Source organism: Procambarus clarkii, chromosome 49 (genome assembly GCF_040958095.1).
Source record: "Procambarus clarkii isolate CNS0578487 chromosome 49, FALCON_Pclarkii_2.0, whole genome shotgun sequence".
NCBI classification, from domain to species: domain Eukaryota; kingdom Metazoa; phylum Arthropoda; class Malacostraca; order Decapoda; family Cambaridae; genus Procambarus; species Procambarus clarkii.
Genome location: NC_091198.1, coordinates 7,426,426 through 7,452,452, shown reverse-complemented (window position 1 = coordinate 7,452,452; position 26,027 = coordinate 7,426,426). Strand labels below are relative to the sequence as shown.

The following is a 26,027-nucleotide window of genomic DNA, read 5'->3' as shown; positions in this document are numbered from 1 at the left end:
CTCGCGGCTGAGTAAACAGTTCTTGGGGGTCATAGTCCTAAGGGCCCGGGTTCGACTCCCGACGGAGGCGGAAACGGGTAGAGTTACTTTCACCCTGATGCACCTGTTCACCTAACAGTAATTAAGTACCTGAGAGACAGCTGCTTCGGGCTGTCAGAAAGAACTTTTTCAGTGTGTAAGAGCCGTAAGTGAGAGGAACGACCGCGACGAGGAGCAGGTCCGAGTCAGTTTGATACACAACTTTAATATAAATATGATAAAAAATAGAGTGAAAAAGAGCCACGGCATTGAAGTAATGATGATCAAAACGAGCGGCTTAAGAGCAGATGCTCGGCCCCTGCAAGCTCAAGTAGGTGAGTACAAGTAGGTGAGTACACACATATACACACACACCACTTTAAGGACAAATATGAGTAAAGGGGCGGTAATGAGCGCGCCAGGTATGAACGGGTAAGAGGCGGGCATCAAGAGCTAGGCTTCACTTCCCCGTAGTCACTGGTAAGTTATAAGCTTGTGAGTTCGCAAGCAAACAGCAGCCAGAGCTCCGTGGGCCAAGAGTGAGCAGACCTTGTACACCCGTGAGGCAGGTGGGACCTGGGAGGTGGGACTTGGGAGGTGGGACCTGGCTGTAACATCTCAATTATCTTAAACACATCCCTGGGACATGCTGGGTGATGGGAGTCCTGTTGTCACTACTCGTCTCCTGGGTATTGGGGACCCTGCTGCCACTACCTGTCCGCTGGATGATGGGCTCCTGCTGTTACCACTCCACTGCTGAGTATGGAGGGGGTGGGGGCCCTTGCTGTCACTACTCATCTTCAACCTTAAGCAGACAGGCATTTCCATTTATATACGACCGCTGGCAGGGTCGCTGGTCTGAGGTTACGGGTAACAAACTGTACACACTCTCAAAAGCAACACATCCTCTTGGCCTCCCTCCTGCCACCGTAATACACGCTGGGAAACGGCGTTGGCTAGGTTACGTATTGGTTGTACACGCTTAACTTCCCCGGACGTATAATGGAGCGCCGCTCTGCTCCTTACTGTCCAAACTGCATTTTCCCAATTACAGTCGTCCACCTCCTTGTGGAATGTCCAGTGGCCAGATTCACGAAGCAGTTACGCAAGCACTTACGAACTTGTACATCTTTTCTCAATCTTTGGCGGCTTTGTTTATAATTATTTAACAGTTAATGAGCTACGAAGCACCAGGAGGCTGTTTATAACAATTACAACAGTTGATTGGCAAGTTTTCAGGCTTGTAAAGATCGAAGAAAGATGTACACGTTCGTAAGTACTTGCGTAACTGCTTCGTGAATATGGCCGCAGATTTTCAGGACGCTCGCATGTCTTGCTTTACTAATGTCCCTCAAAGGAAATGTAGATGTTTATCTCTCAGAATGTTTGATAATATGTTTATTGTTTGTGATGTGTGTATATGTATGTATTAACACGATGTACTGAACGGGGTGAGAATAGCTTGAGCTACCTCGTCCTTTTGTGTGTATTTTACCTCAATAAACTTATTTCTATTTCAATTTCAATTTCAATGTCCCTCAACAAAACCCTTGGTGCATCTGGTACCTGTGATATCGCTCACCTTATGTGTGTGTTTGTTCTCGTATGGGCATCCTTGGTGATATTTAGCGCCTTTTGAGTATCCAGCGACACTGATGGTGCTGCATGGTCTCCCCGGCTTGGTGCTGCCTTTTGACAATTACTTCTATTTATATAGGTAACCGGCGGCACCCGGGTCTCTTCCTCCCGTCTTTGCACTTTTTCCCTCTCTTCTCCTCCTTCCTCCCTCGACCACCTCGTCCCTATTCCCTTGGCCCCCCTTCGTCCTCCCCCCCTCTTCTCAAAATATTTGCTAAGTAGCTTCAAATATATATAGAAAGGGGACCCGGCTACACCCAGGTCTCGTTCCTCCCGTTTTCTTGTCTTTTTCCCCGTTTTCTACCTTTATCCTACTTGATAGGCCCCTAACTCCATCCCCACACCTAGAGAGCATGGGAACATTCTTTATAACACATGCCCAGAGACCGTATTCTGCCGAACGGTCTCGCCCTGGCTAGTGTTTGTTTCCCGTTCATGTGAGGGGTGGGCGTGAGGGTAGAGGATCAGGGCGTGGGCGTGAGGGATGGACACAACAGGCGTGGGGGTGTGAAGGGTAGAGTATCAGGGCGAGGGGTGTGAGGGTAGAGCCCCCAGAGGGCGTGGGAGCTGGTGCGGCAGCGCACCCTGGCTGGCCCACACCGTGAAGACTGAAGAGGCAAACACCGCGCGATAACGGAAGGAGGCCTGGGAGAATGACCCCCTCTGGCATGCTTAGGGTAAACACGCACCATTATTCTCGGTGCAGCCCCCCCCCCTCTCTCTCTCTCTCTCTTTCTCTCTCTCTCTCTCTCTCTCTCTCTCTCTCTCTCTCTCTCTCTCTCTCTCTCTCTCTCTCTCTCTCTCTCTCTCTCTCTCTCTCTCTGTCTCTCTGTCTCTCTCTCTCTCTCTCTCTCTCTCTCTCTCTCTCTGTCTCTCTGTCTCTCTGTCTCTCTCTCTCTCTGTCTCTCTGTCTCTCTGTCTCTCTCTCTCTCTGTCTCTCTCTCTCTCTGTCTCTCTCTCTCTCTCTCTCTCTCTCTCTCTCTCTCTCTCTCTCTCTCTCTCTCTCTCTCTCTCTCTCTCTCTCTCTCTCTCTCTCTCTCTCTCTCTCTCTCTCTCTCTCTCTCTCTCTCTGTCTCTCTCTGTCTCTCTGTCTCTCTGTCTCTCTCTGTCTCTCTCTGTCTCTCTCTGTCTCTCTGTCTCTCTGTCTCTCTGTCTCTCTCTGTCTCTCTCTCTCTCTCTCTCTCTCTCTCTCTCTCTCTCTCTCTCTCTCTCTCTCTCTCTCTCTCTCTCTCTCTCTCTCTCTCTCTCTCTCTCTGTAATGGTGCTGAAGCTTTATCATGTGTGTATGTGTGTCCGAGTATGTGCACCCACACACTCACACTTGGACGAGAGCAACGTAGACCCTCACACGCCCACACCTACAAGGCAGCAACGTACACTCACGCCCACGCCTGAAGAAGATCAACATATGTATACATGAGAATCAGATGAGTAAGAGAAGGTGTAGGGGACTGAGATAGCATCTAAGATTCAAGAACCAGCTTTACTAACACATCAGGTGGAAGATGTTTGTGAATGACCAGATTGTTAGATTAACCAAGGTAGAGAGAAGGGCGGGGATAGACGACAGGACCACCTCGTATGGTAGTAAACAAGGTGGTCCAGGAGGTGCTCAAGCAACAACTTGAGCATCTCCCAGATGTAGGGCACAGGACACTCTTGAGAGACTGAAGGATATACACGCCACAAGAGAGGAGACGTGGAAACCGTTCAAGATCTAAACATATCAAAGGCTCTTGACCTTAACTGCTTCCAGGCGAATACTAATGATTGTTGTTGAGCAAATTCCCTTACGATACTCTACGATGCTTCACTGGTGAAAGATAACAAAAGACAGTTATCTTCAGTTTATATTCAAGACATTCTGAAGGTTAGAGCGGCTGTTCAGGAAGTGAATGCGGGCGCTGATTCCGTAACGAAATCAGCCTCCTAGTGCTTCGGAGCTCATGAACTGTAATACATGTAAACAAAGCCGCTAATGATTGAGAAAATATATTTAGGTTCGTAAGTACTTGTATAACTGGTTGATGAATCCGACCCCTGGTGTAAACAGCGAGGAGTACTTGCCTATCACTGACTACGGGCACCTAGTTGTGCTTGCGGGGGTTGAGCTCTGGCTCTTTGGTCCCGCCTCTCAACTGTCAGTCAACTGGTGTACAGATTCCTGAGCCTACTGGGCTCTATCATATCTACATTTGAAACAGTGTATAGAGTCAGCCTCCACCACATCACTGCCTAATGCATTCCATTTGTTAACAATTCTGACACAGAAAAAGTTCTTTCTAACGTGTCTGTGGCTCATCTGGGTACTACGTTTTCACCTGTGTCTCCTTGTTCGTGTTCAACCCGCGCTAAAGAGTTTGTCTTTGTCCACCCTGTCAATTCCCCTAAGAATTTTGTAGGTGGTTATCATGTCTGCCCTTACTCTTCTGTTTTCCAGGGATGTGAGGTTCAGCTCCCTTAGCCTTTCCTAGTAGCTCATACCTCTCGGTTCCGGGACTAGTCTGGTCCCGGAATACCTCTGAATCTTCTCTTAACTTTGTCTTGTGTTTAACTAGGCATGGACTCCAGGCTGGAGCTGCATACTCCAGGATTGGTCTTACATAAGTGGTATACAAGGTCATGAACGATTCCCTGCACAAGTTTCTAAAGGTAGTTCTTGTGAGGTATGAGGTAGATGCCAGTCTAGCATATGCCGCTGATGATATCCTTTTGATGTGGGCCTCTGTGGACAGGTTCGGTGTGATATCAACCCCCAGATCTTTCTCTCTATTTGACTCTTGCAGGATATAACCTCTCAGATGGTACATTGTATTCAGCCTTCTGTTCCATTCGCCTAATTTCATTACTTTACACTTTTCTGAGTTGAACTTTAGTAGCCATTTTCTAGACCATTCCACCAGTTTGTCCAGGTCGTCCTGTAGTCTCTGTCATTCTTCATCTGTCTTGATTCTTCTCATAATTTTTACATCATCAACAAACATTGAGAGGAATGAGTATATACCCTCTGGAAGGTCGTTTAAATATATTAGAAACAGGATGGGTCCAAGTACAGAGCCCTGTGGAACCCCGCTGGTGACATCTCGCCACTCTTATGTCCCCCCCCCCTCCCTCCCCCTCGCAGTTACTCGCTGTTTCCTGTTGCTTAGATACTCCCTTATCCACTGTAGCACCTTAACTTTTACTCCTGCCTGTTGCTCCAACTTTTCAACAGCCTTTTATGGGGTACTTTGTCAAAAGCTTTCTGAAGTGAGGTCTAGATCATTATTCCCCGCTTACTAGCCTTCTTACAGCTATTGAGTTATAATGTAACTATTCTGACATTCGAATTCTTCGTCGAATCTTGCCTTCAAGCAGTGAATGGAGGTGGCTTCTTCAACTTCTTGCAGTGCGTTGTTCTTGTTGACCACAAGAGGAACCAGGTATTGTTTTGGCCAGGGTAATTCCTGGTCGCCTTTCTCCCTTTCCCCATCACCTTGCACTGGTTTGTATTGAACATCAACAACCATTCGTGTGGCCACTCCTGGAGTTTGTCAAGTTCTTCCTGTAACTATCTGCAACCCTCCTTTGTTTTTACCTTCCTCGTTAGCGGCATCACAAAAGAGTAGTATAAACATTATCAGAGCGGTTGAGCACGACCCAACAAACACCATTAGCATCACAGTAGATCATCAACATCATCTCAGTAGGAGATCATCAACATCACAGCAGAAGGACATAAACATCATCACAACAATAACAGACATACATGAGAGCAGAACACCCTGTGCATCACAGCAGAAGAGCTTCCTTATCACCCCTAGGAGCATGAGAGCGGCAGCATAAGGGTGTAGCGGAAGGTGGTGTGGGCAGTAGAGCGACACCAGATCACAGGTGGAGGGAGGCTGAGGGCGTGTTGGTGAATGAGTCACGGAGGTGGGAGGCAGGGGCGTCATTATCCCAGGCGAGGCTGGTGGCAGAGGATGAAAGAATATTACAGGTACGCTAATGGCAGCTTGTCACACTTCCTGCAGGTCGTGGACCCAAGACGCAGGCTTGGTCTGGCCCGTGGCACTCTCTTACAGGTCGGGGACCCAAGACGCAGGCTTGGTCTGGCCCGTGGCACTCTCTTACAGGTCGGGGACCCAAGACACAGGCTTGGTCTGGCCCGTGGCACTCTCTTACAGGTCGGGGACCCAAGACGCAGGCTTGGTCTGGCCCGTGGCACTCTCTTACAGGTCGGGGACCCAAGACGCAGGCTTGGTCTGGCCCGTGGCACTCTCTTACAGGTCGTGGACCCAAGACGCAGGCTTGGTCTGGCCCGTGGCACTCTCTTACAGGTCGGGGACCCAAGACGCAGGCTTGGTCTGGCCCGTGGCACTCTCCTGCAGGTCGGGGACCCAAGACGCAGGCTTGGTCTGGCCCGTGGCACTCTCTTACAGGTCGGGGACCCAAGACGCAGGCTTGGTCTGGCCCGTGGCACTCTCTTACAGGTCGGGGACCCAAGACGCAGGCTTGGTCTGGCCCGTGGCACTCTCTTACAGGTCGGGGACCCAAGACGCAGGCTTGGTCTAGCATCGTGGTCCCTCTTAAGTCAAAATACTTACCAACCCCCGGATGCAACCCACGATACTTGCCTAACTCTCGGGTGCATATTTACTGTTAGGTAAACAGAAGCATTAGGTGAAAAGAAAGGTACCCCCACCATTTCTAAATTAGTAATAATAATAATTATAATACTCGTAAGAGGAGAATGAATGAGAATAATTAGCAATGATGATGACAATAGTGGTAATAAAGGAATAATATGCAGGTGGAGGAGGAAGGTTCACAGTTAAGATAAGAACAGTTGCCTCCCACACCAGGAATGTTCACTGTTCACCCGCTGCTCCCTCGGGTGAACACTGATGAACACGCCAGGGGCCTGCCGGCCAAACATTCACACATGTGACACGGTATTCGGCGCTCAAGAATGTGCCTTCGAATCCCATCCTCTATCAGATCACTTACCTTTTGTATATTGCAACTGCTTACACCTGTCCACACCTGGGTCACGCTTGTCCATACCTGCCACACATCTTCCCATACCTGTCCACGCCTGGGTCACGCTTGTCCATACCTGCCACACATCTTCCCACACCTGTCCACACCTGGGCCACGCTTGTTCATACCTGCCACACATCTTCCCACACCTGGGCCACGCTTGTCCATACCTGCCACACATCTTCCCACACCTGGCCACGCTTGTCTATACCTGCCACATCTTCCCACACCTGTCCACGCTTGCCCATACCTGCCCCACACATCTTCCCACACCTGGTCACGCTTGCCCATACCGGCCACACATCTTCCCACACCTGAGCTACACTTACCAATACCTGCCTACACTTACCCACACCTGCCCACACCTGTCCACACATACTTACCAACACCTAACCTCAAGTACCAAAATACCAGAAATAATATACAAATTTCTTATCAAATAAATAGACCTATTGTAATACAACCAGTTTTCTCAATAGGATCTCTTGTATTAATACAAGATTCTCTACAAAAGTTCGCATATTATCGCAAGTTTCTATAAGAAGCACCTATAATACAGCAGGTTTCTGCTGTATTGCAGGTACGTTGTGGTACGCCCTCGCAGCACGGTGTGGTACGTGGTACACAGGAAGATAAGAGAGCTACAGGAAGAGAGTTACAGGAAGAGAGCCACACAGGAAGGTGGTGTTGGGGAACCATACGGAAGCACTATAGAAAGGGAAGTTAGGAGCAGCGGCCCTAGCCAACTGTTACTCCCGTTGTGTAGATCATCCACACATTAATGATTCCCGCTCCTCACCCCCGCCCCTCACCCCGCCCCTCACCACACCCCTCACCCCGCCCCTCACCCCGCCCCTCACCCCACCCCTCACCCCGCCCCTCACCCCACCCCTCACCCCGCCCCTCACCCCGCCCCTCACCACACCCCTCACCCCGCCCCTCACCCCGCCCCTCACCCCGCCCCTCACCACACCCCTCACCCCGCCCCTCACCCCGCCCCTCACCACACCCCTCACCCCGCCCCTCACCCCGCCCCTCACACCCCCGCCCCTCACCCCCCCCCCCACCCCCGGGGAGTGACAGGAGTCGTGATGGCCTTATTGACATTAATTAATACCTCCAGAGATCAGAGTAATAATGAATAAATGGTAATAAAGATAATATTATTACCACTCATGATGGGAGCTGCCAGTACCAGCACCGCTGACCTTCTGAATCACGTCTAGTCCCACTCTCATTTCAAACAAAACTTAATTTGTTATGGTTATTCGTCTGAACCATTAAGAGCAGTTTCGGTCAAGGCCGGGTCAAAGGTCAAGGCCGGGGTCTAGGCTGGAGATGATAGCAGCTCTCATCTGCTAAGAAGTAAGTGGAAAGCTTTCCCCATAACATTCTCACCAGACTTGACGGTTTTCATTGGACCTCCACCAAGATACGGGCTATTCATGCCCGTGCCACCCCCTGGTTTCCTTAATCTTAATCAATCAATCAATCAAGGCTCAACTCGGCAATAATCTCAAGACAAGCTTAGCCGCTGCAAATGATCTGTTTTTCAATTGTCAGTCAAGAATAATCTTTCTTCACAACTCTGTAATTAAGAGACACACATCTCTGTTACTCTTGACATTCTTAGCTGTCACCTGACGACAGTTGAACATATTCTCCAGTCGCTATAGTGGTAATGACTTACTACTTTCTCCTGATATCTTGTGTAGCTGTGAGAAGTTATCTTGTGTAACTGCGAGAAGTTATCTTGTGTAGCTGTGAGAGGTAATCCTGTGTAGCTGTGAGAGGTTATCTTGTGTAGCTGTGTGAAGTTATCCTGTGTAGCTGTGAGAGGTTATCGTGTGTATCTGTGAGAGGTAATCCTGTGTAGCTGTGAGAGGTTATCTTGTGTAGCTGTGAGAGGTTATCTTTTGTAGGTGTGAGAGGTTAGTTTTGAGGTAGCTGCCGTATGCAGGTGCAAGATAACAGAGTCTAATTATATACTAGTTAAAATTATACCGTAGTGCTGATAACTTGTGGGTGGGTGACTTCTTCTGACTTCCGGTGATATTATATGACACCCGTGGTTCATTGTAGCACCTCTGGTGGGTTCATTGTAGCACCTCTGGTGGTTCATTGTAGCACCTCTGGTGGGTTCATTGTAGCACCTCTGGTGATTCATTGTAGCACCTCTGGTGGTTCATTGTAGCACCTCTGGTGGGTTCATTGTAGCACCTCTGGTGGGTTCATTGTAGCACCTCTGGTGGGTTCATTGTAGCACCTCTGGTGGGTTCATTGTAGCACCTCTGGTGGGTTCATTGTAGCACCTCTGGTGGTTCATTGTAGCACCTCTGGTGGTTCATTGTAGCACCTCTGGTGGGTTCATTGTAGCACCTCTGGTGGTTCATTGTAGCACCTCTGGTGGTTCATTGTAGCACCTCTGGTGGTTCATTGTAGCACCTCTGGTGGGTTCATTGTAGCACCTCTGGTGGTTCATTGTAGCACCTCTGGTGGTTCATTGTAGCGCCTCTGGTAGTTCATTGTAGCGCCTCTGGTAGTTCATTGTAGCGCCTCTGGTGGTTCATTGTAGCGCCTCTGGTGGTTCATTGTAGCGCCTCTGGTAGTTCATTGTAGCGCCTCTGGTAGTTCATTGTAGCGCCTCTGGTAATTCATTGTAGCACCTCTGGTGGTTCATTGTAGCACCTCTGGTGGTTCAATGTAGCACCTCTGGTAGTTCATTGTAGCGCCTCTGGTAGTTCATTGTAGCACCTCTGGTGGTTCATTGTAGCACCTTTGGTGGTTAATTGTAGCACCTCCAGTACTCACCTAGTTGTGCTTGCGGGGGTTGAGCTTTGGCTTCTTGGTCCCGCCAAGACCAAAGACGGTCTGGAAGCTGGAGGGAGGCTTATTTAAGCTGGATGGAGGCTTATGGAAGCTGGAGGGAGGCTTATGGAAGCTGGAGGGAGGCTTATGAAAGCCGGAGGGAGGCTGATGGTAGCTGGATGGAGGCTTAAGGAAGCTGGATGGAGGCTTATGGAAGCTGGATGGAGGCTTATGGAAGCTGGATGGAGGCTGATGGTAGCTGGATGGAGGCTTATGGAAGCTGGATGGAGGCTTATGGAAGCTGGATGGAGGCTTATGGAAGCTGGAGGGAGGCTTATGGAAGCTGGAGGGAGGCTTATGGAAGCTGGAGGGAGGCTTATAGAAGCTGGAGGGAGGCTTATGGAAGCTGGAGGGAGGCTTATGGAAGCTGGAGGGAGGCTTATGGAAGCTGGAGGGAGGCTTATGGAAGCTGGAGGGAGGCTTATGGAAACTGGAGGGAGGCTTATGGAAGCTGGAGGGAGGCTGATGGAAGCTGGAGGGAGGCTGATGGAAGCTGGAGGGAGACTGATGGAAGCTGGAGGGAGGCTCATGGACGCTGGAGGGAGGCTGATGGAAGCTGGAGGGAGGCTTATGGACGCTGGAGGGAGGCTGATGGAAGCTGGAGGGAGGCTCATGGACGCTGGAGGGAGGCTCATGGAAGCTGGAGGGAGGCTCATGGACGCTGGAGGGAGACTGATGGAAGCTGGAGGGAGGGTTATGGAAGCTGGAGGGAGGCTTATGGAAGCTGGAGGGAGGCTGATGGAAGCTGGAGGGAGGCTGATGGAAGCTGGAGGGAGACTGATGGAAGCTGGAGGGAGGCTCATGGACGCTGGAGGGAGGCTGATGGAAGCTGGAGGGAGGCTTATGGAAGCTGGAGGGAGGCTGATGTAAGCTGGAGGGAGGTTAATGGAAGCTGGATGGAGACTGATGGAAGCTGGAGGGAGGCTTATGGAAGCTGGAGGGAGGCTTATGGAAGCTGGAGGGAGGCTGATGGAAGCTGGAGGGAGGCTGATGGAAGCTGGAGGGAGACTGATGGAAGCTGGAGGGAGGCTCATGGACGCTGGAGGGAGGCTGATGGAAGCTGGAGGGAGGCTCATGGAAGCTGGAGGGAGGCTCATGGAAGCTGGAGGGAGGCTGATGGAAGCTGGAGGGAGGCTGATGGAAGCTGGAGGGAGGCTCATGGACGCTGGAGGGAGGCTGAGGTAAACTGGAAGGGAGGACGTCGACTTGCCCAAGGCGTTGGTTCCTTAAGTAAAATATATATATGTTGTTTTCTGTCCTCACTGTGTTGTATATTCCAAGGTCGTGAGGGTTCATATGTGTCATGTGCCAGCCGCCCTGGTCCCTCCTGGCGTGCCCGCCTCCACACTGGTTCCCGCGTGGTGCGTGGCGGACTTACTGCCTGGCTTAAGCATGCCACTGTTTCATGGTCTTTGAAAAGCCAAGCCCTCATTACCATTACATTAACCATTGCTAAACACTTTTTGTCACTTATGTGTATGCCTGTCTGTTTTGCATTGTTCTACTGTCTTGTTATCATCATCGTCTGTTTTGTCAGCCGCAAATATGACCTGCCATTGCCCTCCCCAGGTATATATATTCCTAGTCTCGTAGCGCTCTTATTTCTTATTATATATATTTAATGGAAAGAATTAATCGTTAGCATAGACCTGAGCGTCAGGAATGAGATGTATTAGATTGATGAAATAGACATTCCACAACATAGTGTCAAGCGTTGAGACACACTGGTACTGGCAGTGGCTTTAAGGTTCAGTCCCTTTGATCATTACACGTTGGGAGGGCATCCTTCAGGACATCCGTTCCTGAAGGATGTCCTTTATGAGCTGTAAAGGGTAGCCTGAGATAGCGCTTCTGACTTTGTACTTAGTCAAGTGTTAGTCAGAAGCACGTAGTGACTTAGTCTTAGTCACTACGTGCTCACCATAGCCCGTGCTGCTTGGGACTTTTGTTCCAGGTAGCGAACCTTTAACAACAAGGTCAAGTGTAGAGAGCCCGATCATCATTCACCTGCAATATCGAGCGCAACATCACAGATTATCTTGGACTCACTCAGTGATTAATGCCACATATGGAGAGCTTCAGCAAGGGATCAGAAGCGACCTTTTCTACGACCATATTGTCACCCGCACCATAGACAATAATATAAAAAATATTGTCATAAGCTGAGAGATTAATGCCTCAAGAATTGTGCCAGCAATCGAATGGAGGGAGGAAATTATCAGGGGAAAGCGCCTAACCATTACGACTATATAGCACTAGGAAGGGATCAGGATAAGGATTTGGGATGGGACGGGGGGGGGGGAGGAATGGTTCCCAACCATTTGAATGGTTGGGGATTGAACGCCGACCTGCATGAAGCTCAACCGTCGCTCTACCAACCAGTCCAAGTGGTTGGGGTGACACTAGTTTGTACTTCCCGACAACTGAATTTTTGTTGTGTGTACTGGAACAACATCTGCTTTTAGTCATAGAGAAGGGTCAGATTCCTTAAAGATTTGGTAGAAGAGAGTGAAAGGTGAAGTCAGCAGGTCCGCACAACTGCGTAATAGTCTTGGGTCTGACCTTATCCGGCCCGACTACCTTGCCTATATGTCAAGTGTTTTAGGGAGATGGTGAACGTCATTTACGGGCTCACCATAGCCCGTGCTACATGAACACTTCGTCCTGAGTAGCTAAATCTAAAACAACAACAACAGGTGAACGTCAGCACGTTGAACAACCACTTCAGACAACTCTGAAACACAGCACGGGTCAAGATGGAGAGGTTATCCATCACCATCTTGGTCTTATATCCTGACACACAAAATATATCTTGTCTTCTCCCGATTGTTGTTGCAACAGTCCCTATCTCTCTCTCTCTCTCTCTCTCTCTCTCTCTCTCTCTCTCTCTCTCTCTCTCTCTCTCTCTCTCTCTCTCTCTCTCTCTCTCTCTCTTCAGTCTATCGATCAACAATCGTGAGAAGGCCATGAAGTAAAGGCGTAAGCCATTGTGCATCGTCCTTGGCGTGGCCCAACCATTGCCAAGTCCAAGGCTGTTCGGGGAATGGGTATGTTGCACTTACTAATGGTGGTGATGGTGGTGATGGTGATGGTGTAGGTGGTTATGGTGTTCGTGGTGGAGTTGGTGGTGATGGTGTTGGTGATGGCTAAGCCTCTGGCTGGCGGTGATGGTGGTGGTAATGGTGGTTGTGATAGTGTGATAGTAATGTTGGTTGTGGTGGCGTTGATGGTGTTAATGGGTGGTAATGGTTATGCTGGTTGTGTTGGCGGTGGTGTTGGTGTTGATGGCGGTGGTGTTGGTGTTGATGGGGGTGGTGGTGGAAGGTTGTGGTGGTGGTGGAAGGTTGTGGTAGAAGGGTATGAGGAGGAGGAGGAGGAGGAGGAGGAGGGAGGCGTGTGATGAGTGTGCAGGATGGTGGTGGCGGGACTCGAGGACGCACCTTCCTCAGTTTGACAACCATGGAAACATGGATGCTTAATTTCCTGTTTGGTCCCTCACCTACACCCTGCCGTTACCCCCCCCCCTCACCTACACCCTGTCCCCTTCCCCTACACCCTTCTCACCCTTCTGTCTCAACACTGTCACTGTCCACACTACCTGTTCAACCACACCGTCCCTGCCGTATCCACACTACCCTATCCAATACAGGCCCACTATCCCTGTATCAACACTTGTATCCTCACTACCTACATCCCCCCCCCTCCTCCTCCTCCATACACTTCTTCATCAAGTCTTGATGCTCTTGTCTCACTATTATTACCATTACTGTAATGTCAGTTTTATCACTAATGCCAGTATTATCATCATTGTTGCAATGCCAGAATTATCATCATTGTTGCAATGCCAGAATTATCATCATTGTTGCAATGCCAGTATTATCATCATTGTTGCAATGCCAGAATTATCATCATTGTTGCAATGCCAGTATTATCATCATTGTTGCAATGCCAGTATTATCATCATTGTTGCAATGCCAGTATTATCATCATTGTTGCAATGCCAGTATTATCATCATTGTTGCAATGCCAGAATTATCATCATTGTTGCAATGCCAGAATTATCATCATTGTTGCAATGCCAGAATTATCATCATTGTTGTAATGCCAGAATTATCATCATTGTTGCAATGCCAGAATTATCATCATTGTTGCAATGCCAGTATTATCATCATTGTTGCAATGCCAGTATTATCATCATTGTTGCAATGCCAGAATTATCATCATTACAATAATACCAGTATTATCATTACTGTAATACCAGTATTATCATTACAATAATACCAGTATTATCATTACAATAATACCAGTATTATCATTACTATAATACCAGTATTATCATTACAATAATACCAGTATTATCATTACTGTAATACAGGATAGTGGTGGTAACAGGCCGGGAAGATGTTTAACGTAGGACAATTTTAAGTAAAATTATCACAAGCCGGATAATGTTGAAGGAAATGTTTCAGTAAACTATAAGGAAAGACCATTTTTATAATGCGTGTGTTCGCAGTACTGGCCAGAGTCTGGGCACAGACACAAGGTGATTACTGCTTGCTGGAATGGGTTTATGTTTACATATAATATGTATTGTGATAGTGGCTTATATGCAGGATAATCTCAACTCTCCTTCCCCCTCGTGGTCTTCCTACCCTGCCTCCCTAAGCCGCGGTGAATCAAGTTCAAGTGTGTTTATTGAGACAAAAAAAAAATACATTTCAAAGGGATAGAGTAGCTTAGGCTATTTCTACCCCCCAGCCGCAGTGAAGAGTTTTTTTTTATTATTATTATTTTCTACCACAGACGTGGCCACATATTTACAATGCTAACTAGCATATATACATTTTCTTCTCTCCTCCATGGACAGGGTGAGAGATTTGTCAAACATACAGTTCAGAGATTTATTGAACAACCACAAAAGGTGATCGTAGTGCTTTTAAAATGTTAGGCTCAGCTACATACGTAAATACATAGATACATAGATTTATGAATGCATTAATGTGAATTTATAATGGTGAAGTGCAATTCTGATCAGCTTTATCGCGAATTGAAATCGAAAAATCGCGGTGAAGAGTGGCAGAATATTTTCCTGCTACTCATGCACTGCTGTTTTGGCTACTCCGCTGTTTTCCTGATGTTGCCTATATGTGCCGTCCTACTCCTTAAATTGTAATATAGTGCGCCAGTTCACTTGTGTGTCTGTAGCGACTGATATACTGACAGTTCGCTTCGTATTTCGACGTTCGAATTTGCGAAGGAGAGTTTTCTATTGTGAACGCATTTCATTTAATTAAATCATCACGTACACTCGTTTGGGATCCTTGTCAAGATTTAGGTCACAACCTTCAATGACTTTATCATTTTAGCTAAATCTACCAACGGAGCTAATTTGATGACATTAGAAAGTTTGATATGTTAAATAAACCTCATTCATCTAAATATATCTGACTTGCCAGCTAGCTACATTACCTGTTCTTAAAACTGAGTTTTCTAATTTAGATTAGGAAATTCTACTAATCTAAATTTTGATTAGTCTTTATTCGTTTTTCATTGAATTGAAAAAGTTTTTCTTTATGTCTTCAATGTAATTCTGTTATTTTTGTCCTAACTTGATTTATTGTATATACAATTATGAATGTAATTTTTTTTTCAATGTACTAACGTTTAAATTTATCTGTATTTTCTCAAGGTTTTGGCGCCAATTGGTGTGACGTCACGAGGCTTGCTCACCCCACACTGAGTCAGCTATTGGAATGTTTCTCTTCTAAATATTCCAACCCATCCTCCTGTTTTGATAGGTCTTGTTGTAACTATGTGGTCGATCGTACCAATATGTAGTAATGGAGCCCCAGTAAGTCACTTTTTGTACTATTTATTATAGAGTCCTGAAAAAAATATGCTAAAGAAACAATTTAAATATTTCTTGCCGAGAATAGTACATATGTATGTACTATAAAGCCTCAGATAGCGTGTATTAAGCCTAAGATGGTTAGGATGGTTGTGTTAGGAAAGTTTTTTTTTTTTAGTAAAAATATAAAAACTTTTCAGATTTGTCCAAATCTAATTCTACAAAAGTAAACTTTCTAGTGATCCATTACGATATATTTGAACTTTCAACCACATAGTTCCTATACTATCATTTTAGCAGGATGGGGCTCAATATTCCCACGTACAATTGTATGTGATTTAGTTTGAATATAATTTTTTTAGTAATCAATTTTTATTTTGTTTATATGTTAAAATGGTCTTATTTTCAGAATCGTCAAATACCTTACAGAGACTTCACGCTGTCATTCCTACTGAGCATGTTTAAGGTATTTTTAACTACTTTTGAAGTATTTTCATGGTACATTAACCAACTTAATTTAGTTATTTTTAGTTTTAAGCTTTTAAACTGTTATTTATGCTCTTATAAATGGTATCTCTATAATCTCCTGATGTTTTACACTGTAACATCAACAAAGAGATAACATAATCTTTTTCACGAAATATTTCATCTTAACACTAATTGATATATATATATATATATATATATATATATATATATATATATATATATATATATATATATATATATATATATATATATATATATGTATAATGCGTGCGTGTGTGTGTGTGTAAATCACGAAGAAATTAAATTAACACGTAATAAATAATTTGACAATGTCTGACCACGAAGGAAAATGAGATTGGAAATTCCTTCAGTATTTCGTATTAATCAATACATATTCAAAAGAGTGAATATTACAAGTTAGTGGTCGTGAAATATAGGGAGGAAGGATACGTGTGAGGTTCATTTTCTTTTGTGGTCATTTTATATATATATATATATATATATATATATATATATATATATATATATATATATATATATATATATATATATATGTCGTACCTAGTAGCCAGAACTCACTTCTCAGCCTACTATGCGAGGCCCGATTTGCCTAATAAGCCAAGTTTTACTGGATTAATATATTTTCTCTAATTTTTTTCTTATGAAATGATAAAGCTACCCATTTCATTATGTATGAGGTCAATTTATTTTTATTAGAGTTAAAATTAACGTAGATATATGACCGAACCTAACCAACCCTACCTAACCTAACCTAACCTATCTTTATAGGTTAGGTTAGGTTAGGTAGCCGAAAACGTTAGGTTAGGTTAGGTTAGGTAGGTTAGGTTGTCGAAAAAACATTAATTCATGAAAACTAGGCTTATTAGGCAAATCAGGCCTTGCATGGTAGGCTCAGAAGTGAGTTCTGGCTACTAGGTACGACATATATATATATATATATATATATATATATATATATATATATATATATATATATATATATATATATATATATATATAACTGAAAACTCACACCCCACACCTGGGTTATATATATATATATATATATATATATATATATATATATATATATATATATATATATATATATATATATATATATATATATATATATAATTAGAAAATATGTTGATTCTCCAAAGCTGTAGGTCTAATGATTGGGACTATCCTCACCCAACTTTTTAAGAAGAATTATAGGGGGGGGGGGGTAAACTCTCGCCGTTTACCCGCTCTTGATAAGTAACAACACACTTTGTGCCTAGTTTAAGAGTACCACTAGTTTTTTAAGAAACTGGGTTCTAAGCTAATTTAAATGTTGTTCATTCATTTCCAGTGGGTAAGGCAGACAATGAAGTCGAGGAATACTATATATGGCAAGAGGAAATGTTTAGGTGTGGGAGCAGTACTGGCTGCTGGTACAATGATGCTGATGGTGAGTTAGTACTCTTTATCTCTCACTTCCCGCCATTTTGCTCATCCCTTATCAATTTATCTATCAATTGGTTCATCTATTTTGTTATCACTCTTTGTTTCTGAATAACTCTAATACAATTAATAGGTTCCCGTTATACATAAAGAACAATAAACTATATGACTAATATAGATGACTTAATGGTCATATGGAATAATAATATTGTGGCTGAAGAAGAAATGGACATATCTACGCTAATAATTCTCACAAATACAGCATTTAGGTTGGTAATTTAATAGAGGAATAAAACGTACCGAAAAGGAAAACGTCTGTGCATCAGAGACTTCAGTAAATTTAATGGAAAGAGGATCTTAAGTTAAGCAATCCAGATGAGCCAACAGCACCTTCAATTATCTCCTTACTATCTTAAAGGTCAACAGATCATTTACAAGGATCTGTTGACCCTTACTCTTGTGTCAACCTCATTCATATATAATGTCTTGGGCTTCTGGGGGACCTCTACTCAGATGATGGGCCCCCCCGCCCATCCGTTAAGGGCAGAATTGCCGTCAGATAGATTTAAATTTTTTTAAATTTTGCCCCGAGGGGCGAGTTTATTGGGCAGCGCCACTCATCTTGTGAGTGGACATACCGCCATAGTAGCATGTACAACACTCCCCAATAGGAGATAGTTTATGCATAAATTATTTATATTATGAATATAATTTTGAAGGGGGATTTGAACCCCCCCCCCCCCCCCCTTGGGCCTTCCAGGGGGAGGTTGACCCACTCTGCCAAGAGATCTCTCACGTGAACAGTATGGCCGGCTAGTGAGACTGGGGGGGGGGAGCTGTTGTCCTACTTCAGTTTATCTGAAGTCTGCCCCTTCAGACTCCTGTATTTCATACTGGGGGGGGGGGAGGAGTACCCGGCGCTGCCCGGGCCTCTCTGTAGTCTCTGTAGTCTCTGCCCTCTGTCCAGCTATCTATCCATACACATATATCCATACTATCTATAACTCTCCGTCTATCAATCTTTCCATCAATCAATCTATTCATCTAGCTATCCATCCACCCATCTATATTCATCTACCTATTCATATATCCATCCATCCCTCTATCCATTTTACCTGTCCGTTTATGCATCTATCCATCCATCCCTTTATCCATCAATCCAACTATTAAGGTACATGATGAACCAGGAACCAACTGTAAGACACAGCCTCCATATGCTCGTTTGACTTGATATCCCGCATAGCGAGGATATCAAGAGAGAGAGAGAGAGAGGGAGAGGGAGAGAGAGGGAGAGAGAGAGAGAGGGGGTCTCTCTCTCTCTCTCTCTCTCTCTCTCTCTCTCTCTCTCTCTCTCTCTCTCTCTCTCTCTCTCTCTCTCTCTCTCTCTCATCTCGCCATCTATGTATTTCTTCTTTGATATGTGGAGATAAGGACCAAAGCGCTATGAAATATGACTTTGTGTAATATGATAATATGTGCAGACGAGGAGTCACAATAACGTGGCTGAATTATCAAGTCGAATGGACCAGGAGGGACCGAAACGTCGTCGTCCCTTCACTTTTTAGTGTGTGGTTTGGTCAACATGGTAATATGTGTGTGTGTTGCAGGGGGCGGGGGCGTGGTGGGAGGAGGAGCTGCTGCAGGTGCTGCTCCAGGGGCCCCCAAGTCCAGATGACCCGCGACTCCTCCGTCTCGTCCGGCAAAAGTGTGTTTACAGTCTCACTTAGTTGTGCTTGTGGGGGTTGGGCTTTGGCTCTTTGGTGTGTATGTGTGTGTGTGTGTGTGTGTGTGTGTGTGTGTGTGTGTGTGTGTGTGTGTGTGTGTGTGTGTGTGTGTGTGTGTGTACTCACCTAGTACTCACCTAGTTGTGCTTGCGGGGGTTGAGCTATGGTTCTTTGGTCCCGCCTCTCAACCGTCAATCAACAGGTGTACAGGTTCCTGAGCCTATTGGACTCTTATCATATCTACACTTGAAACTGTGTATGGAGTCAGCCTCCACCACATCGCTTCCTAATGCATTCCATTTGTCAACACTCTGACACTAAAAAAGTTCTTTCTAATATCTCTGTGGCTCATTTGGGCACTCAGTTTCCACCTGTGTGTGTGTGTGTGTGTGTGTGTGTGTGTGTGTGTGTGTGTGTGTGTGTTTATATGGTTGAATGTGTACATCTTGTATAATTCAGTTCATGACAGTTTCCTTGAAAGACAACCCTTACCTCATTACCAAAAATAATTTCCCTTCAACACAATTATCTAGCAAAAATTCATAGATAGCGATTTTCGTGTAAGTAATTAATTTCATCTACGCTGCAATTAATTACCTTTTCTATGGCATTATTTCCCTGGCAGGTACGTAGTAGCCCCGTCCACCGCGCCCTACAACCTGAAGGAGGAGAGCGGGAGCCTCTTAGACAACGACTACCTGTCCTATCGTAACACGACACTTGGCTGGCAGACTTTACACAAACTGGTGGTAGAGCTCTTCGAGCAGCGACCCGCCGGGTTCTTCGTGGAAGCGGGAGCTCTAGACGGCGAGTACCTCTCCAACACCGTGTATCTGGAACGGCAGAAGGGGTGGACGGGTCTGTTGGTGGAGCCTGACGAAGACATGTTCGCTCTCCTGCTGAAGAAGAATCGTCGAGCTTGGACCTCTCATTCCTGTCTCTCTGCCAAGCCTTACCCTAGCGAGGTAGTGATGGTTCGCTGGGATCAGTTGAGGTTGCTTTTTCTTGTAAAATTATGCCTATTGATAATCGCCAGAATATAGCATGCCTCGCTTGATTAATACACACTTAACTCATACTGACTGACCACACTACACATTACTCACACTGACCACACACCACACACACTGGCAACAGTATATATATGCATAAAATACAGTCGCTGCTTTGCTCTCAGTAATAAGCGAACTCTTCGTAACTGCCCCCTGGCGCTCACGTCTTGAACCAGAGAAGATAGGTTAATGCATATCTGAGAACTACAGCTCATGTACGGTTGTCGAGACCACGTCTGACCAGAACGTCAAACAGTTCTTGATCTGCCACAACGTACAAAATACAAAGTACTAACCTAACCAGAAATGTATGAACCCAAGTGAACCCAACTAAACTAGCTTACCAATACACAGTAAACGTGGCTATGCGAGCCGCTGTTTTTTATGATACTTTGTCATTTGTTCGTTGGGACCATAGCGTACAAAAACAAATAGTGGCTTTACGAGATTGTAATTTCAACTTTAACTCTATGTTCTCTCTTAAACCCCAATGTACTTTCTTGTATATATATAAATCAATCAATCAATCAATCAATCAATCAATCAATCAATCAATCAATCAATCAATAAGACAGACCAGTCGAGAGGACGAGGTGCGTCAAAACCATATTTAACTTGAGTTAAGACCACATCTGACTTAAGCACGTTCAATGGGTTGACGACAGTCAAGTCAGGTGTGGTCTTAACTTGCGTTAGGACTACACCTGACTTGAATGTCGTGAACCCATTGAAGGTGATTGTGCAAAAACCACCTAATGTAATGGTCTCACACACGCCACCTGACCACACTGGCGGACCACGTTCATGACACAATGCCCGCCCTGGACACCACCGCTCCTGTGCCAGGTAAGTTCACTACGGGCTCACCATCGCCCGTGCTACTTGGAACGTGTTCCGAGTAGCTGAATCTATAACACAACAACAGCCCGCCCTGGGTAAATGCATTCAACTAAATCAAACAAACCCAATATTATCCCCCACAGACGATATTGGTGAAGATGGCCAACAGTGACCAGAGCGACGGGATAGGCTATCGCGCCCAAAACACCCTCTACGGCTCCCACTACTACCGGGTGGCCAGTCCTGTGAGCTATGAGATCTACGAGACGGTCCAGTGTCTGCCGCTGCAGACGCTGCTCCTCGCCCTCCCGGTCACACATGTCGACTTCATCTCCCTAGACGTAGAAGGTACCAAGCCATTTGTTCGTTAAAAGCGAGACGCGGTCAGCTTGACACCGAGGCCTTGACAACACGTACTCACCTAGTTGTGTTTGCGGGGGTTGAGCTCTGGCTCTTTGGTCCCGCCTCTCAACTGTCAATCAACTGACAGTTGAGAGGCGGGACATTCTTCATCTTTTGTGATATCATCAAATCAAATTCAACTTCAGATAGGAAATGAAGTCTATGAACTTCATTGTCTTCATTAACAATAAAAATGAGAACGTTCCCTGGCCTATATATAGACAAGAGACTTAACTTCAGCACACACATTCAACACATAGCCAAAAAAGTATAAAAAACGGTCGGTATACTTTCTAAAATCAGATATTATGTTCCCCACTCAGTTCTCCTCTCACTATAATACGCACTAATCTATCCCTATCTAACACACGGTGTCTGTGCATCGGGTTCTACAACTGTTAATTATCAGAACTGTAACAAACTCTTCAGACAACACTCGGCCCCCTCTGTTTTAGTCCCTTAACATGCTAAACATGCACACACTCCACACATTCTCATGTGCTATTTACATGTACAAAACTTTGTTCCTAAATACTAATCTTGATCTGAAACTTTTCCTTGATAGGTATAATAGAATCCATTAGCATTGCATCAGAAATAAATATATCTTTGATATCCCCAGAGTCAGACTAAATCTGTGCAAACACTCCATTCAAATAAAAGGACCCAGTCTATGGAACTCCCTCCCTGACGAATTAACAAATTGTCCAACCTCTGCTCTACTTACAAGTAAAACCAAAAAGTACCTAATTTCATCCTCATAGTTTCCTACCTTGTGCTTCAAACTCACACTGTATCTTCTACTACTCACCTCCCCAATATTAGTACTTAAGACATATATCTTTGCCAGTGTAATCACCTCTGTCAATTATTTGTAGTTATTTGATGATATCAAACCTTGCTACAATGTACCTTTTCATCTTTAGAGTAAGGACCTGCCCGAAACGTTATGCGTATTATTGGATTTGCAAGAATGCATAAATACCAATATTATGTAATCACTCCAACCCATTGTACCTTCTTGTGAATAAATTATAATTATTATTATCATTATTATGATAATGGGCTCACCATAGCCCGTGCTACTTGGAACTTTTGTTCTGAGTAGCTGAATCTAAAACAACGTTGTTGATGTTGGCAGGGGTGGAGCAGGGTGTGGTGGAGGCGTTCTGGGAGAGCGGCGGCTTGACGGTTGACGTGTGGCTGGTGGAGCACCACAACCCCAACACCTTCGCCGACTCCCGTGACGACGTCTTCATTGACATGTAAGTTCCTCGCGGTCAAGTTACTGGAGCGGGATAAGGGACAACCCCTTGGTTAGTGTTGGGCTTGTCGAACACTGAAGTGATGTTAAGTATACTTTAATTAGTAACAAAGCTTAGGGGGAAACGTAAACTTATTAATATGTATACACCGAGACACGGATTACACACCTTGGTGCATATATCCCTTGAGTGGTGGAGGAAGGCTAGAGTGGGGTGGAAGGCTAGAGTGGGTGGCATAGTGGTGGTGGAAGCCTAGAGTGGGCGGCAGAGTGGTGGTGGAAGGCTAGAGTGGGGCGGCAAAGTGGTGGTGGAAGCCTAGAGTGGGGCGGCAAAGTGGTGGTGGAAGCCTAGAGTGGGTGGCAGAGTGGTGGAGGAAGCCTAGAGTGGGGCGGCAGAGTGGTAGAGGAAGCCTAGAGTGGGTGGCAGAGTGGTGGAGGAAGCCTAGAGTGGGGCGGCAGAGTGGTGGTGGAAGCCTAGAGTGGACGGCACAGTGGTGGAGGAAGCCTAGAGTGGGGCGGCAGAGTGGTGGAGGAAGCCTAGAGTGGGTGGCAGAGTGGTGGAGGAAGCCTAGAGTGGACGGCACAGTGCTGGAGGAAGCCTAGAGTGGGCGGCAGAGTGGTGGTGGAAGCCTAGAGTGGGGCGGCAGAGTGGTGGAGGAAGCCTAGAGTGGGTGGCAGAGTGGTGGAGGAAGCCTAGAGTGGACGGCACAGTGGTGGAGGAAGCCTAGAGTGGGCGGCAGTGGTGGTGGAAGGCTAGAGTGGGCGGCAGAGTGGTGGGGTGGCAGAGTGGTGGAGGAAGCCTAGAGTGGGGCGGCAAAGTGGTGGTGGAAGCCTAGAGTGGGTGGCAGAGTGGTGGAGGAAGCCTAGAGTGGGTGGCAGAGTGGTGGATGAAGCCTAGAGTGGGGCGGCACAGTGGTGGAGGAAGCCTAGAGTGGGCGGCACAGTGGTGGAGGAAGCTCACGTTCACCTGAAATTCAAACACACTTCAGAAACTAATGAATATAAACACGTTTACACAACAAACACAGGTTTGAAGAAAAAGACAGCTTTTGTTTATATTGGTGAGGCCAACACATTACGGAGAACCGCTACTGAGACTCACGTCTACACTTAGCACTGATGCTTTGGTTGGTAGGTAACGCTTACGGTGATGCTGAGATGGTTCACAGGTGCACAAGTACATATTGTACACTCACCACCACCACTACAGCACACCACTGACCACCACAACCATTCATCACCCCACCACTCACCGTCACCACCACCACCACCACCACTACAGCACACCACTGACCACGACAACCATTCATCACCCCACCACTCACCGTCACCACCACCACCACCACTACAGCACACCACTGACCACGACAACCATTCATCACCCCACCACTCACCGTCACCACCACCACCACCACTACAGCACACCACTGACCACCACAACCATTCATCACCCCACCACTCACCGTCACCACCACCACCACCACTACAGCACACCACTGACCACGACAACCATTCATCACCCCACCACTCACCGTCACCACCACCACCACCACCACTACAGCACACCACTGACCACCACAACCATTCATCACCCCACCACTCACCGTCACCACCACCACCACTACAGCACACCACTGACCACCACAACCACTCATCACCCCACCACTCACCGTCACCACCACCACCACTACAGCACACCACTGACCACCACAACCACTCATCACCCCACCATCCCCACTCATCATCACCACCTCTCCAACAGGTTCCACGTCCACGGGTACTCCCTCTACACCATCATCTCTGACCTGCAACCCTTCAACTACGTCTTCATCAGACAGAACTGTGACCTGCACAGCCAAGCCTTCGCCACCAGACCAATAGACTTCATGCTCTAGGAGCAGTGTGTCTGTGCCATAACTTACCATTCTTACCAAGAAGTAAACAGGAGTACACAAACCTTCCAAGACGATGAAGGTAAGGAAGCACGTCACACCTCGCACACCTTCCTCCCGCACGGCTAGCTGTTGTTGTTTAAGATTCAGCTACTGGGAACAAAACGTTCCAAGTAGCACGGGCTATGGTGAGCCCGTAGTGAACTTGCCTGGCACAGGAACATGGCCTGGCTGTCATATATTCACCGTACTACCTTCACCACACAAACCATATAGACATTAGTGACCACAGTGTCCTATAAACCACAGACTTGGACGCACCTGCTTGTCCGTAGTGGGGCAAAAGATCTGTAGAGAGGAGCAGCGGATGGGAACGGTTGCTCCAGGAGGACAGAGACTGGGCAGCCGGGTGAACGAGGGAACGTGCAATATGGGTGAATTGAAAGAAAAAGAATCACCATTACATTCTATTTTTCTAACGCTTGAGACAGCTGACCAGTCTCCTGCTTTCTCCCTGTCCACTCTCAACTGAAATAATGAACAGACCTGTGACTCTGTCTCGCGCCATGATGTCGCTAGGATGAGAGAAAAAATATAATTCGTTCGCCAATTTATTTCGAATAAAAGTAACAAAATTGTTGGATATTGTATAGATGAGCCAAGTTGGTACTCGTGCCAGTCACTTGAGCCACACCCTCGAGACTGTTGATGGGTGTTGTGGGGTGTAGCTCCTCTGTCCTGCTCTCATCAACGGCTCTTGCTCTTACTGTGCCGTTGATGAGTATGATCAAAACACTTGATAAGTGTTGATCTAATACACTTGATCGCAAGTGTTTTGATCAAGATAAGTTTTGACCAAAACACTTGATAAGTGTTGATCAAATACACTTGATCACAAGTGTTTTGATCAAGTCTTGACCAAAACACTTGATAAGTCTTTACCAAGTGTCTTGCTCCGAGTGTCTTAAAATGCACTTAGACGGTAAATTTTCCTTTGTACACTGTACTTACCTGAAACCTTAATAAAGATGGACAGTATTTATCTGAAGCTTTAACGGCTACATAGTGTATCCAAATGTTAAGTTTAGTGTTATGTATTTGATACTTTGATCATCACACACACTGTACTGGACTGATACTTTGATCATCACACACACTGTACTGGACTGATAATTTGATCACCACACACACTGTACTGGACTGATACTTTGATCATCACACACACTGTACTGGACTGATAATTTGATCACCACACACACTGTACTGGACTGATACTTTGATCATCACACACACTGTACTGGACTGATAATTTGATCACCACACACACTGTACTGGACTGATACTTTGATCACCACACACACTGTACTGGACTGATACTTTGATCATCACACACACTGTACTGGACTGATACTTTGATCATCACACACACTGTACTGGACTGATAATTTGATCACCACACACTGTACTGGACTGATACTTTGATCACCACACACACTGTACTGGACTGATAATTTGATCACCACA

At 45.9% G+C, this 26,027-nt stretch overlaps 1 protein-coding gene across 1 annotated transcript in view; it reads left to right on the top strand.

Annotated features, from left to right (window-relative positions):
• LOC123763281 (uncharacterized) overlaps positions 1 to 25,558 on the top strand; it is a 40,863-nt gene extending 15,305 nt beyond the window's left edge. Inside the window, exons 2-8 of the mRNA XM_045750403.2 lie at positions 15,804 to 15,860; positions 17,238 to 17,336; positions 18,937 to 19,034; positions 19,679 to 20,018; positions 21,089 to 21,293; positions 22,489 to 22,612; positions 24,374 to 25,558. Coding sequence (XP_045606359.2) covers positions 15,852 to 15,860; positions 17,238 to 17,336; positions 18,937 to 19,034; positions 19,679 to 20,018; positions 21,089 to 21,293; positions 22,489 to 22,612; positions 24,374 to 24,506 — 1,008 coding nt within the window. The 5' untranslated portion in view covers positions 15,804 to 15,851 and the 3' untranslated portion in view covers positions 24,507 to 25,558. The remainder of the gene's footprint in view (positions 1 to 15,803; positions 15,861 to 17,237; positions 17,337 to 18,936; positions 19,035 to 19,678; positions 20,019 to 21,088; positions 21,294 to 22,488; positions 22,613 to 24,373) is intronic.
• Positions 25,559 to 26,027: the final 469 nt, after the last annotated feature.